Source organism: Haliotis rufescens, unplaced genomic scaffold (genome assembly GCF_023055435.1).
Source record: "Haliotis rufescens isolate VD_foot unplaced genomic scaffold, xgHalRufe1.0.p SCAF_13, whole genome shotgun sequence".
NCBI lineage: Eukaryota > Metazoa > Mollusca > Gastropoda > Lepetellida > Haliotidae > Haliotis > Haliotis rufescens.
In genome coordinates, this window is record NW_025963813.1 from 27,790,327 (window position 1) to 27,806,315 (window position 15,989).

At 40.1% G+C, this 15,989-nt stretch overlaps 2 protein-coding genes across 2 annotated transcripts; one reads left to right on the forward strand and one right to left on the reverse strand.

Moving 5' to 3' along the window:
• Positions 1–421: 421 nt before the first annotated feature.
• Positions 422–10,368, reverse strand: LOC124152490 (peroxisomal membrane protein PEX14-like). The gene is made up of 9 exons (XM_046525434.2): positions 10,269–10,368; positions 8,575–8,631; positions 7,246–7,330; positions 4,183–4,317; positions 3,426–3,520; positions 2,726–2,917; positions 2,177–2,268; positions 1,428–1,644; positions 422–674 (listed from the first exon to the last, which is right to left on the reverse strand). The coding sequence occupies exons 1-9, from the start codon at positions 10,296–10,298 to the stop codon at positions 486–488; spliced, it is 1,092 nt and encodes a 363-aa protein (XP_046381390.2). The 5' UTR covers positions 10,299–10,368; the 3' UTR covers positions 422–485.
• Positions 10,369–10,477: 109 nt separating this feature from the next.
• On the forward strand, positions 10,478–15,848 carry LOC124152489 (DNA fragmentation factor subunit alpha-like). The gene is made up of 5 exons (XM_046525433.2): positions 10,478–10,674; positions 11,041–11,152; positions 11,632–11,790; positions 12,087–12,217; positions 13,478–15,848. The coding sequence occupies exons 2-5, from the start codon at positions 11,065–11,067 to the stop codon at positions 13,688–13,690; spliced, it is 591 nt and encodes a 196-aa protein (XP_046381389.2). The 5' UTR covers positions 10,478–10,674; positions 11,041–11,064; the 3' UTR covers positions 13,691–15,848.
• The last annotated feature ends 141 nt before the right edge of the window (positions 15,849–15,989 follow it).

Here is a 15,989-nt window from a genome sequence, read left to right on the forward strand (position 1 = left end):
AGTCACCGAAGCATGACCACCCAATCCTGTTAGTCGCCTTTTACGACAAGCATTGTCACCTCTTACAGCAAGTATGGGTTGCTAAAAACCTATTCTATCCCGGATCTTCATGTGTCTTGCAAACAATGCTTCAGAAGGGTTGACGTACTGGCTATTTAACAACAATCAAAATAACAAGAACTAGCAAACTCGAACTGCCATGTGGATTGTCAGCATTCCATTTGTTTACTTGTCATCACACCTCCTTTTCCCCAAATCTGCATCCACAGTTGCACATCAATAATCAGAATGCGTTCAGAAAGACTTCATCCCTCCACCCATGTGATACCTCGCGTAACCTTGGGCTTCTCAATGACAAGGTATAACTGTCTTCATCTTTGGTTTCAAGAGAAATCAACTTCAAATTGTCAGTGAATTTTGAGTTGGGATAATGAACAGTTATATCCAAATCACAAGCTTTTTTCCAGCAACGACGATCACAGACTTCATGAAGAAGAAATGGCTTGAAGGGCTTCCTCTTCTGAATGCTCTCTTGTTTTGCTGAGGTTGTCATTACCAGAATGAGGCTCATCACCAGAGTGAGGCTCACCACCTTTGACCTCTAATCCATTCATCTGTGATTGGTCAGTACCGGTACTTTCTGATACTAAAACTGTTTCAGAATCAGAGTTTATCTGAAACAAATCACAAGCAGACTATAAACTAGTGAGTGGGTAAGTGTCTGGTATTTGACACTGAAAAAAATTCAAATTTCCAAAAAATACTTTCCTTTATTACATATGACCATCAAAAGTGTAGAAACGTCTTTTATTTACCCTGTGGTCGTCCGAACCATTGCTAACTGTTCCTGGTTGTAATCCAAAATAACTGTCATTTCAAGAAAGTCAGATGAAGTCAGATGGGGTTCAACACCACGTTCAAGATTATTGTACTTACATAGTAATGTGCATGCAGGTGTATGTGTGTGAGTCTACATGTGCGTGTCTGCTTGTACTAGCCTATACTTATGTCGGCTTCATTGAGTTAGTCCATTGAGATACCAAGCTGCAGTTTAACATGGATACCCCATTCAGACACAGTATACTGACTTCATGTTGACCAGTCTTTGATTTATCCCCTTAATGCCAAGGGTCAAGCAGGGTAACAACAAGTACCATTTTTCGTGTGATGTGGCTGAGGATCAATCCACTGACCTTCCGCTCTCCAGGCAGACACTAGGCCAAGGAGGCAGTCCGTCATTTTTAGAAAGATAAATGAAGACAAATTAAAGGAATATTATTTCTAAAAGGAACTAAATCAAAGACAGCCTATTCTTCAGATGTATTGCATTGTTCTAAATAGTTCAGCAATATGACGTTATGTTGTTTGAATTGACCAATCAACAGTGAGAATCACTGATGAAGCACTTAAATGTCAAGACATCCTACCTGTTCATGACTACTGCTGGAGTTGTCTCCCCCTGTTCCAGCCAATCTCTCAGCATCTTGACTGGATGCTCCCTCCAACACGTTATTACTGGAACTTGTCCCTGTGTCATTTGATTGGCTGGAGGAACTGTCACTTGACGCCAGAGTTGTAGAGGATGTGGACATCTGCCAGGATGGAAGCACTGGAGATGTCTGCGGAACTGGGGGAAACTGACGCCTGGGATAAACAATTCAGCAGGGTTTTACCAGTTGCACAATGTTTCATCCGAGAACTGACACAAATAATTTGCCCTGCTTTATTTTGATCTTTCCTCCCACACTAGACACACAATGATACGACCAGAGCTAGAAATTATTTTATATTTTCAGTAGTGCTAAAATGAATGCTTCCTCAAAGAACTATGTTAATGGTCTTGTTTGGTTTGTTGTTTAACGCCACACTTAGCAATATTCCAACTATAAGACAGCGGTCTGCAAAAAATTCGGTCTTGACCATACAATTCAGCGATTGACATCATGAGCATCGATCCACGCAATTGGGGATCAACTTGTATGAACTTACGACAAGAATAGTCGCCTTTTACGGCAAGCATTGGTCGCTGAAGACCTGTTCTACCCCGGATCTTCACGGGTCAGCTATGTTAATGTACCACCCTAGTGGCTGAAGCATGGCTTGAAAATGCATGAAATACAATAAATCCACTGAGTAAAATTCAGACTTCTGAGTCACTATTTGAGATGCAACACACCTGCTGAGTAGCAAGCCCTTCAGTGAGGATACCTCAGTCTTCACATCTTGCAAAAGATCCATGTCTTTACCCTTCACAGCAGTGTAGGAACCCTGAAATCAGACAACCCTTAGTGCATTGAACTGCCATGCAGAACTCAAACATAAATTTCTGAAGGCATTAAACAACTGTTAGTATACTCAGACACAATATACTGACTCTGAGCCGACCAGTCCTTGTTTTGGCCCCTTAATGCCGAGCGCCAGACAGGGTAACAACAAGTACCATCTATTAATGTCTTTTGGTATGACGCGGCCGGGGATCAAACCCCGGACCATCCGCTCTCTGTGCGGACACACACAGGAAAGAAGTGAGGTTTTCCCGCATGGTGCATGCGCAGAACAATGGAGGAGGAAAACTATTATCCACAAAACTAATTAGGATCATCTGTCATTGAAGAGGACTTCTGTTGAAAATCTGAAAGATTCTATAGAGTGATCACAGTCAAAATACGGGATTATGGCAATGATGTAATGGAGGTATGGTAGTTGTAGGAATTTGCAGTGGTACCTGTGCTGTGTGAGTGATTGCTGCCAGAGATGCCTGTTGTGTGGTCAGCGACTCCTGGATGGACTTGAGCGTCTCCTGGACCTGGACCATGTTCTGGTTGAGGTTCTGCAGCTCCACCAGCTGCTGCTCCAGGCGATCCATGCGACTGTCATCCTGGGCTGACTTACCCTGGAGCCAGGGCCTAATGTACAGCTGTAACCATGGCAACAAGATGTTAGATAACACCACATTACCCCTAACCCTTCCTCAGGAGCAATGCTGTAAGTGAGGTGAGGTGAAATAGGGTTTAACGTATCATTCAAGATTATTGCACTTATATATACTGACTCCAAGCCAACCAGTCCTTGTTGTAGCTGAGCGCCAGGTATGGTAACACCAAATTACCATCTTTTAACATCTTTTGGTATGATGTGATGCCATGGATCAAACCCTGACCTTCTACTCTCCCAGCAGATGTTTTTATCACCAGACCATAGGCGGAACAGGGGCGGTGTCCAGGGAGTCTGGTAGTACTAGTAGGCTATAGTAGTTCAACCATCTTGATTACCTCAGCACTTGGCCTAAGCCAAGAGGATCATAATATGCAGAGCGAAGTGACAAACGTGTGATGTCATTATATTTTTACAGGAGTGTATGGGTATTTACAAGACAGCAAATTGCCAGTCAGATAGCAATATTCCCTAACGAGTAATAATAATACCTGATACATTCTGTACATGGCATACGAGATGCTGGATACAATGACAGCGGTAGTGGTGAAATCCTTCACTCTCACCCAGTTCGATGGCAGCGGTGCTATAGGAAAATGTGATAAAATGGTCAAGCACTACACACACAACAATTTTCCTAGCTTACCTGGGCAATGGCCTATATCTATCAGTATTTATTGGACAGAACACTTCACAACCTAAATATTAGGTTCATAGCTTCTTCATTTTGGACTTATTTTTCAAATCATTGACTGGCATCAGGTACAAAATAATGTTGTCAAGGAAAAAGATGTAGCACAAATGGGCCTTTTACTTGATTGATATTTACAAGAAAGGTATTTACAGTGATAGAAACTAACAGTTTTAGTCTACTTGTTCTTATAATAACACATAGCAAACACATAGCACAGGGCAAATTTCTACTGGTCCTCATGATACCTTAACTATTGGGCAGTTTAGCAAGGACTATAGGACTAGTGCCAATTTCTATCGCTGCTTTACATGACACTAAATTTAAATGTTTCTAAACAGTTTACAGTTTTAAATCTGTTTACAGGTTTTATAATAAGTATAAGATATCAAAATAAATCTTGAAAGTCAGATTCTGTGACTTTGTAAGGGCTCTTAATGCTTCGTTGTGTTTTTAGAATTTCATGGCTTTACAAAATAAAACATCTAGAAAAATGGATCCAAATTCACGGCCCTTTCAGACATGTAAGACTATGCTAGAATCCTACAGTTGTGTACCTTGAAGGGGTGGCTGCACAGCAAGTGCATGCTGGAACGGCCCCGGGGGGTACTGTGCCTGTTGGGGTTGGGGTGTGGCTTGGTCAGTTACTCCTGCCTTCTGCACAGCAAGATCTATCTCCTCTTTGGTGAGACCTGAATGTAAGACAGGTGGTGTATTTAACATTGCGTTCAGGGTTATTGCACTTACATAGCAGTGTGTCTGTGTGTGTGTGCGTGTGCATGCGTGCGTGTGTGCGTGAGTGCGTGCGTGAGTGTGCGCGCGCATGCACAGTCTCTATGTGTCTGTATGTGCCAGAACAGGTCTGCAAGCAAGGAAATATCAAATTGGTTAGTTAAATGGTTGCAATGTTATAAAGTTTTCAATGTCACAGTGGGGTACACCAAAAATGGGCTTCACATCATACACATGTGGGGAATTGAAACCTGATCCTTTGGTGTAGCGACATTTTAACCAGTAGTCAGTGTCAGAAATTAACACTAGCCCACTAGCCCACATCATTTGCAAGAATTAAAGTACTATGGACTGCTTCACATTAGTGAGTGAGTGAGTTGGGTTTAACTCCGGTTTTAACAGTATTCCATGTCATGGCATTTCAGCTTAATGTGTGAGGAAAGCCCGAAGTGATGCAGGTCTCAGATGTTTACCACTTAAGTGAAACCCAGTGGTGCTGACAAACCTAGAAACATAATCGGGGCGAACCTGGATTCGAACCCACAATCATAGGTTTCTGTCGTGCCCAAGGGATGCAACTCTGCACAGCAAAACTACTGGGCCACCCGTGCCCCCTGCTCCAGATAGATTATCAGTAAATAATTACAGGCAGACATATGGATGGATGACAAAGAGACATGCTGAACGTGACACCCTGCATCATGCCAAAGGGAGAAACAGTAGCCACGATTCACAGGAACCACTTCACATTAACAACATGATGAAACCAATGACTAATCAGCGCAGAGCAAAAATGGTAAATTTTACATTAAATTGTATATTTATTTACATTTAATTGTATATTTATATGGTTATCCTATCTCACACTATGCATTTCTTCCTTCTTCTTTCAATCCTTATGTGGAAGCTTGCTTGAAGTAAGTTTCAAGCTTCTAAAAACATTTCACCCAAACACATCCCAGCATCACCATGGTCACCACCCAAACAAATGGGTACACACTGTAATCCCGTGTATGTAACCTTTCACGACTACATAACCTGACTACCCCTGCCATATTACTCTCTTTCTTAGAGCTGACAAGCTAGAGAAACTGTGGCTGGTCAGGTGGGCATATAGCGTGTGAGACAGGATAAACATAAAAATATACAATTAAATGTAAAATTTAAAAATTTTTAAACTTATCCTATCTCACTATATACATTTATCCCATGGTTGCATGAGGGGGTGCAGATACCCCAGTCTGCAGTAGACTGCAACAGTGAGAAGTTCATGAGGAAGCTGCTTGAGATAGTGAGTGAATGAGTGAGTTGGGTTTAACTCACTTTTAGCAGTATTACACTTATATTGCGGCGTGTCGGCTTAATGCGGGAGGAAAGCTCTAAGTGATCATGGTGATGCAGGTCTCAAAAGTTTACCATTTCGGTGAAACACACGAGCATGGGTACTGACAAACCTAGAAATATAATCACAGGCGTGATCAGGAGGGTGGGCGCTCGCGGGAACATACAAGAAGGCATTATGACGCCTTCCTGAACGGAAGGCGCGTACTCGCTCTCGAGGCACAGCATTCAAAATGGCGTTGCCGGGTGTCAGGGCCGCTCTACTCGAGTTGGCATTAGAGGAATTCTCAAGGCTCGCGGAGGCTATGGATGCCACATATCTGGATAACGCCCACACAGCTCTTAGTGTTTTATCACAAGACAGAAGAGGGATCAAAGTTCCACTTGGCACAGTACGCATAGAGGACTATGTAGAGGCTACCGTACCTCGATACAGCGACCCCCTGTTTAGGGCTCACTTCGGGATGAACAGAACGTCCTTTGAGGTTGTAATATTATTTCCAGTTGTGAATAAAAACAAAAATTGTCATAGCTAGAATATCTGATATCTGAACATCGCTTGTGTACACCTGGATGGACAAACAGTGTGTAGAATTTTGTATTGTCTTCGTTTGTTATGCACAGTTCCATCATTTTCACAATGTTGGACGCCATCTTGAATGACTAGGTGAACTACCTCCCGCGCTTGACCGCGAGTACACGCGTGCGCTCGCTCGGTCAGGCAAGCTGCCGCCCTCATGAACATGCCTCAGGATGAACGGGATTCGAACCCACAATCATAGGTTTCTGGCGTGCCCAAGGGATGCAACTCTGCACAGCAAATCACGGCGCCTTTGACGACTAGGCCACCCGTGCCCCCTGCTCTAGATAGATTATCAGTACTGAGGACCTAAAGTTTACATTAATCTTATTATGAATTGAAGCAAATATGATGCCATAATTAGGAGAAACATACATGCAAACCTTTCTTCAATCTGGCAATTTCAAAATGGTCAAAACGCAATAGCCAAAACTACGTCAAAATTAGAAATATGGTAAAACACAGAACATTAGTTGCAAACCCAACTAAACAGACACCAAATTCCTTTCATTTTGAACACAAATGGCTGATTTCTGGTTATACTTAGTTTTTTTTAAATATGGCTCCTGTGGTGGCCATATTGAATATCGGACTCAAACCTCTCAAACAAATTGTCATCATTGGTGACAACATGTGAAGTTTCAACTTCATTGATCAACTGCTTTCGGAAAAGAATATGTTCATGACACATGACAGACATACAGGCCACAACATCAGCTCACTTTATCTACCATGATCTACAGACAGGTTAGCTCATAAAAGCTCCAGTCCAGATAAACCATTTATGGAGTTAACTCATTCAAATTTTTAGTGAACATACAGAAGGATGGAAAACAAGCTAAAATAACTCAGTTCGGGTAAGTTCAGTTACAAAAGTCAAACAAAGATTATGAAAACTGATTCAAACTTACATGGAGGACAGTAACATTCTTGAGTAATTGTGAAGACAACATGAAGAATATCCTACCTTTCTTTTCAAGAAATGCCTTCCTCTGATACAGTGGACTCTGTTGGACTTTGGGATTCTGCAAGAACTTCACAGCAGTACTTATCTAGAAATGGTAAACCATTGTTAATGATGCGAGGTATTATCAATACCATACATAGGCATGATCTTGACTTTGTCACATTAATCATCATGACCCTTCTATGTTGAGAACAATATTCCAGCTATATTACGGCGGTCTGTAAATAATCGAGTCTGTACCAGACAATCTAGTGATTGACATCATGAGCATCAATTCCTGCAATTGGGATAAGATGACATTCATCAACCAGGTCAGCGAGCCTGACCACCCGATCCTGTTAGTCGCCTCTTACGACAAGCATAGTCGCCTTTTACTGCAACAATGGGTTGCAGAAGACCGTTTCTACCCTGATCTTCACGGGTCCCATAATCATCTACCAAACATGCCCCAAGGCTAGTTTAGTAGTATTACTAGCAACATATTCAAAAATGCTTTACTCTAAAAAGCCACATTTCCTGTTCGCTATTGTTAATTCATAGTCACAGAAACTATATAACAATATTTTATCGACAATATTTGCTTATGTCTTTTACTATAGTTATCTTCAATTCACAATAAATTGTCTCCATGTTAAATCAGTAAGAATCAATGCTTAACAAAAGAATACATTAGCATGATTGGGAGCTGTTAATCATGTACATGTTCATCAGAACATGCAAGTATTCTTGACTACCATCATCTTCCCAAAGCAAAGGGAGTTCACTGACTCTAAAAGTCAAGTTTCCAATCTTGCCGAACTAGGATGGAATTTCTGGGCTTGATTGTAGCGCCAGTACCAATTATGCCCCTTCTATATCCATCCTATTGACAAATCAGATTCCACATCTCATATCACTTGCATTTGTTTCAAACAAAATGGTGGCGCCCAGTCAAGACGAGCTGATCGATAATCAAAATCGTTTTTGTTAATAAGCATCTTATTTCACTAAGTGCATGCAATCATGTGACCACCTTGATTATAAACATGAAAAGATTTGAAAAATTATGGAGTTGATGCCGTGGTAGATGGACACATGCAAGGCAAATCCTGCAGTTGACCAAAATCTTCACAGCAGTTTACGAAACAGATGTCGATTTCATTACGCAATTATGATTGGACTATGCATAGGCTCATTAGTCCTGCCAAAATATAACTCCATAATTGCAGCCTAGTTTGGCAAGGGTGGAAACTGGACTTTTTTAGTCAGTTAACTCGCTTGCCTCGGAAAAATGAACTACCATATGAAGGTTTCATATTAATTCATGCCAAATACAAAAAATGAACTTACAAGATTTTCTCTGGGCCCATCTGCTGGTGCCAGAACATCTTTTGTTACCTCAATAGTCTGAAACACAGCAACAAAAGCTAGACATTTGACATCTGGAATATATCATACTTCATATGGTGAACATACTGTATCATGACATAAATGTATTGACCATCATTTCAACTGACCATTCTTTGCAATCTGCAAACAACATAGAACATGTGAGTGAATATCATTGACACAAGGGTGAGTTCGCTTTTGAATCAATACTGAATGAATGTAGTGTGTGAAAGTGGCTTGTGACAATGTTCCAGGACAGTTTCCAGTAGCCACAATACTCGACACTAAATCATTTCATCCTATTTTTCTCGGCATTTTTGTGTGAAGAATATTAGGAGCAACTACAGAATCAATAATACTAATAGCCACTTAACGGGTGCCTAACCCTAATGATCATAAGGGGGTGATTGATCATAAAGGGAATCCTAGGGCTAAGGATAGAGTTCGGGGTAACCTACCCTAAGACCAGCAACATTTGGATGTGTTGTGTGTGCCAATATAATATTACCTAATAAACTGCATTCCTGTGCATAATAATAAAAATTAATAAAAAGAAAAAACAATATATGTATATTAGTTCCCATTTATCATCAATTTAGCCAGTTGAATTACAAATTAAACGAAATAAAAAACATATTGAAAATGCTTTCGTAAACTAGCGCTTGCTATAAAATGTGCCGCCGCAGGCTAAATTTAGTAAACAAATATTCAAAACTCTCAACATTGCTGAGCGTATTCAATGACATTGCGTGTAGAGATGAAAGATCACTGTGAGGAGCTTATGCACACTCGATGACCCAAGACGTCACAGGGCATTGTTTCATTGTGGCAACAAAATACTACAAATTACGTCATAGGGTATTGTCATGGGTTTGAAAAGTTTGTGGTACTGTATTCTGAAGGTAGGCCGAATAAATACATTTTTATTACGAATGTAAAGAGAGTGTTATTTTTCAAACTTCTTACTTCATGAAGAATGTTACATTCTGGAAGCAGTTTATATATTTTCTATGTCCAATACATATGTTCACGCATACTGGACACACAATTATGTGTAAGGTAAAACCCTGGTGCCCATTAACAAGCAACATGAGGATCAAGTGGCTGCAATGTGTGACCTGGTTAATTGCAAGCCATTGCACTGTCAACATATTTGTGTGTTTGTTGTTTAACAGTGCACTCAGCTACATGAAGCCAGTCTATAAATAATCAAGTCTGGACCAGACAATCCAGCGACTGACATCATGAGCATTGATTTACCGACAACGCATATGGGATACGACATTCATCAACAAAGTCAGCGAGTCCGATCCCGTTAGCACTGGTTAGTCACTGTTAGTCGCCTCTTTCGAGAAACATGGGTTGCTCAAGGCCAATTCTAACCTGGAATCCTAGCGGTACCAGTTCAAAGGTCATTGTGATTAATTTATTGTTTTCGAAATAAAACACGAATGTCTATGTCCAAAAAGGAAAATTGGCCAAATCAGTTCAAAGGTCATGATTCGATCTTACATCTTGAGTATTGACACCTATGCTTTAATCCGAAAAATAATATTCTCAACAAATGAATATGACACATGCCATGTCATTTTTGCGCTTCACCCTGTGATGGCAAATGAGCAGGACTGTTGTCATCGAAGAAACTATTAACTCACATCGGGAACTTTCCCTGACTCGTCGGCCATGTTGATGCCTTCAATGTAAAATTTGTATCTAGACAACTGATTGGATTCTAGTTTTTCCTCCAGCCAATCAAATAGGATCTTATGACACACAAAACAGGAAGTTGATCTCTACAAGTATTTGTCAAAAGAAGAAATGTGCATTGGCGTTTCGTTAATTAAAACGATATCGCCAGATACTTTATGATCATTTTGGCGTTAATTTAAAATTAACGTCCAATGATTTTACTGATAAGATAAACCAGTTTCGTAGCATATCAATTCAAAATAAAGTCTTATCTACATGAGGATTTTAGCGATATAAAGCTAGTTGTTGCACATATATCATAAATCAAGTCAAAGGCGGACAAACTTGAAAACATTTCCTTATGAGATTTAGGTAAATGTACAAATTTGGCTGGTAGTGTCTGTTATTGCCTGTTATGGGTTTACCAACTATTGATTATTGATCCATGCACTTGATAAATTACCCTTCCCTCATAATAATGAAAACGGGGTAAAAGCTCTAAAGCACTTTTCTTGTGTTTTGTTTATCAGTCATCTATATTTCATTTTACAATGAATTTGGAAAATGCTGGGTAAGACTGCAGTTTACCGCCTGCAGTTTATAGCGCTTAGTGTCTCCAGCTGCAGGCTGTTGCTCTCGCTTCACTGATCTCGGGTGTCACTTTGATAGATCGTTACAGGGTTATGGTAGGTTACCCCTATGATATGATTCACTTCAAATACTTTATTTTGCGTGTAGCGAATAGCGGTCAACGTCAACAGAATGTCAAGGCCATTCAAAGTCTGGAGTGGCGACCGAACCAATAAGAAGTCCGTGACTGCAGCCACGCTACATGAGCTCGTGTTTAAGGGTGTGTAACTGTAACACATGACAAATATAAGAGGAAGATGTGAGCTATAAATTACCATCAAATTACAAAGTAGACACAATTTATGTATCGCAACTTTTTTATTTTGCTGTAATAGCGATGTTTAGCTCATATTACTGTTGTCAAGCAAGACCGAATAATTTGAACATGGTACAGAATTATATATGGTAGCAGGATTAACATTAGTGGGTAAATAAAAACACCAGAAGGATAATAATTGTAACATGATGGTCAGAGGACACATGATGAGGAAGCCAATTGAACCATCACATAGGCAATATCTCCACCATGCAAGCACAATAGAAGTACAAGACTTGTGTATGCTTAAACAAAATATCCTTGGTTTCACAGACTGAATCTTTGTCTCATTTTCAATAAATGTTCTTGTTATTAAGTGGACAGTTAATATTTGGCTAATGTCACAGACAAAAAGTTTTATGAGGGAAGTTGGTGTATTACAGGGAGAGAGAAGCTGGGACTGGCGAACACAGAGGTGGTGAGGGTGGTGCTGGAAGAAGATGGAACAGAAGTAGACGAGGAGGACTACTTCACCTTTCTCTCCAACAATGCAACGTTGCTGATGTTGCGAACCTCGGAGAAGTGGAGGCCACAGGGAGCAGGTCAGGGCTCTTGTTAAGCCTTTTCCCAGGAGACAAGTGGCTCTTGATCTGTTGATTATAAAATCTTAAACAAGAATACAACAATACAAGTAACTGTAAACCACGGATGTATATATACGTCTCTGAGTAAACCAATTGGCTTGGAAATACTGTGGATTCCTAGAACCTTTTAGTCAAATAAGCTTTTGAATTTTGTTTGTTTGACCAAAGATATCTTTGATAATTCAATTGTAGTCTCAAAGATCTTTGAAGAGATGTCTGATTTTAATAACATTGCAAACACACACTGTTGATAGAGGAGGTGTCTCGTGATGAAGTGGACACGATGGACGGGGCCCAGGGAATGTCTGAGCGGGTCAAACAGCTGGTCAGCGGGCTACAGAGGGATGTATCGCGGATCATTACATTTTCCAACGAGGACTTGCAGGTAGAGAAATACTTGGTTATATCTTTTTTGAATCTGTCATAGTGAATAAATCTTCTGAAAGCTTTGAAGAGCCAGAAATATATTTTTGATAAGGGGACAGATCATTTTGTTTTCCTTTTCTTAACGAACAAGCCAACCTGATATTTGGAGAAAATAAAAGTAAGGCAAGTGATTAATTCATATAATTTAGGTCAAATGAGCTTCATGTGTAAAAGTCATGGCCTTAGGTTTTAGAAATCCAGGACCATGGGACCATGAAATAGAGGATTTATTTTTTTCTGGGTTAATGACAAAGGCACTCACAAAAATCAGAAGCTCTGGTCACAGAATATTTACTGATTCAGCATGACAATGTATGAATATTTGATTGTGTGTATTATCTTTACTATTTGTCTAGACCTTCTCAGAGGCTGATATTCAGCCCCAACACTGCAACAAATGTCTGTAAACTTAATATACAGTGATCCTTCGCTACAACGCTACCTTGGGGTCCAAATAATTGATGACTGTTATAAACAATCTGCAGTTTAACAGAGGTGGAGTTGTAGGTGGTAGATGACCAACAAAACAGTATACATGCTCTGCCTACCTAACACGATCTACGTTGCACGTTTCTGAGTTTAAAAAAAAGATTAGAATAGTAGTTTATAATTCATAGTGTAAAGAGAATTGTATCGAGTGTTATGTGCTTTAAAAAAAACACATCATATTCCTTTAGCAAATTCAGGTGAACGAACAGGTATAATAAACTTGGTCAATAAATGTTATGACTTTTAAGAGGCAACTTGTATTTCACTGATAACAAGAGCAGTAAACATGATAAACAGGAAGAGGCATTTATCCTTTGTGTTACCATGGCTACATTATTGCATTGAATGGGACCTGTGAAGATCCGGGGTAGAAAAGGTCTTCAGCAACCCATGCTTTCCGTAAAAGGCAACTATGCTTGTCATAAGAGGCGACTAACGGGATCGGGTGGACAGGCTCGCTGACTTGGTTGATGCAGTGTTAAACATGTTATAATACCTCTGAGTTGAAGAAAATATGAACGTTAAACAAATTCAAATTTGGAACAAGTTAATGATTCTTTCCCAATTTGCCTGCCAAGCGCACTTAGTTTGGAATCCTATAAATCCTGCAATTGTTCAACTCTCTTGTTAAAGCAAGTTGTGGACATATCGGTGGAAGACTCAGTGTGACAGTGTATCTATATTTGTTTGTGTCCAATATGTTTACTGTTGTTGAACCTTCTTGTTACAGCAAATTGTGGACATATCGGTGGAGGAGCTGGCTTCACTGCTCCAGGACACGGAGAGTTATGCCAAGGCTCTGCAAGACTCCTGTAGTCGACACCTGGATGAGAGACAGCAGGCCGCAGAGGCCATCGACCTTCTGCGTCTCTACCACAAGGCAAGGCAGCACAGCCCATATGTGGAGGCTGGCAAGAAGCGGAAAGTCGAGGACAAGGAATAGACTTTTTATCATGAATTCATACTATCAATCATCTCTGCATTATTACGGGGGGCCACGGGGGGGCCCAGTTGTCTAAGGTGCCGCAATTTGCTGTGCAGAGTTGCATCCCTTAGGCACGCCAGAAACCTATGATTGTGGGTTCGATTCCCGGTTCGCGCCGTTTATGTTTCTAGGTTTGTCAGCACCAAACCCGTGCTCGTGGGTTTCACCGAAGTGGTAAACGTCTGATAACTGCATCACTTCGAGCTTTCCTCCCACATTAAGCTGACACACCGCGATATAACTGGAATACTGTTAAAAGCGGCGTTAACCCCAACTCACTCACTCACTCTGCGTTATTACAGATGTCTTGGTACATGTGTAGGATGGGAGTCAACATTTCATATAATGTGTGCAAGTGAATATACTTTAGCATTAGTTTTCGTTACAAGTTGAAGGAGTAATGTTTTACTATTCACAGCAGGACTGACTTTTTATTCTGTTAATGTAAACATTCCAACTGTGAGTTGTGTCCAAATTATCATGTCTGACAATGGCCACCTTACTCGGAAATGAAATCCAACCCAATACACTTTAGAACAATAGGGGCACATGTGGCCCTTGTGTCCAAGACACCACAACTCACTGGCAGAGTTATGTCCCTTAGGAGTGCTGGATTCTGTGATCATGGGTTAGTACGCTGATTATGATCCTTGGCTTAGCACCATACCATGTGGGTTTCACCAAAATGGTAAAAGTCTGTGACCATTACAAATGGTTTCACCAAAGTAGTCAGCGCTCAACCCTTTGGAGTGTACTAGCCTAAACAAGGTCCTTAGCATCATTTTCAGTTGATTTTAGTGTTATTACAGACCACTATTAGGTGAGCTTACTGGACCGAATAGGATGTTTAAGACTCGGACTTTGGACTGCTTGCTAAAGTCGAAGACTGCCAAATTGGTAAAAGTCTGTGACTTGCTTCCTTTTTGGCTTCTTCCAGTATTGAGCTGACACACTGACCTTGTGAACAGCCTGACACTCAACCCACTCAGTGTTGCTAACATGGAAACCAAAACATACTCTGCACGTTATGATGAGAGCCAGGTTATTGATGGTTACCAAGCAACAGTTTTAGGAGTGAAGACATAGTTGACATTTCCATCTTCTTTATTCTTTCAATAAGTTTCATTGCAATTTTGGATAAAGTTACAAGCATCTGAACTGAAACATTACATTGAACACTAAGCAGCTGGAATCCATAAGTCCACTTCATTTATACTGCAGTCTCTAAAGCTCTACTTAGATGTCATGTATTATTAGGGAGTGATCATTTATCATGAACCTTCACAGATCAGTGAGTAATCATTTATCATGAACTTTCACAGAACTGTGTCATCATTTATCATGAACTTTCATAGAAATGGGTCATCATTTATCATGCACCTTTATGGAAATATGAGTAATCATTTATCATGAACCTTCACAGATCAGTAAGTAATCATTTATCATGCACCTTCACTAATCAGTGAGTAATCATTTATCATGAACCTTCACGGAACAGTAAGTAATCATTTATCATGAACTTTCACAGAACAGAACATGTTTAGAAATAACATGGAAACTTTTGACACAACCCCTCACTGGTACTAAAGTACTGCATTACTGAACGTCCTTTTTCTGGTTTACCAAGATATGTTTTGTAGAATGGCAGCAATTCAAGATGTTTTACATGGTACATGTGTTTTATTTTTCATGTCATGTTAGTGTGTGAATTGTTTGTTGTTTTGTCCATTGATAAGGGTAGTGTCAATGAAGGCATTACTTCCCTTGTCACAGTCAGTTTTTATGAAGGAACAAGTGCCTTTGATCAGTTCAGTGGCATCATTATCAGTTTATTATCATGCATTAAGGGAAAGATGGTACTGTTTTGAGTGTTTATCTTGTTGATGTGTTTAATGGATACCATGGGATCAACATTATAAATGTGTTACATTAAATGTAACTTGATTGTAATCACCTTAGGAGACAGGAAAAGTGACATATTTTGTCAAGTTGCTTTCACTGCACATCAGAAACAATCACATGTATCACAAACCTCCTAATCACCAGTGTAGTTTTTATAAATGTTAATGATTTTGATATCTTATTTATCTAATTGAATAAATTGTTTTGTATTTTTCGTTCTTGTGGTTATGGTGGAATGGGTGGCCACGTGATCACTTGCTGTCGAGATCAGCTGATGGTAGGTTTGAATCCCAGGTTGGTCTTGGTTATGATTTAGAGAATAACCAACGGGCTATGAGGAACTACAGATTATCTG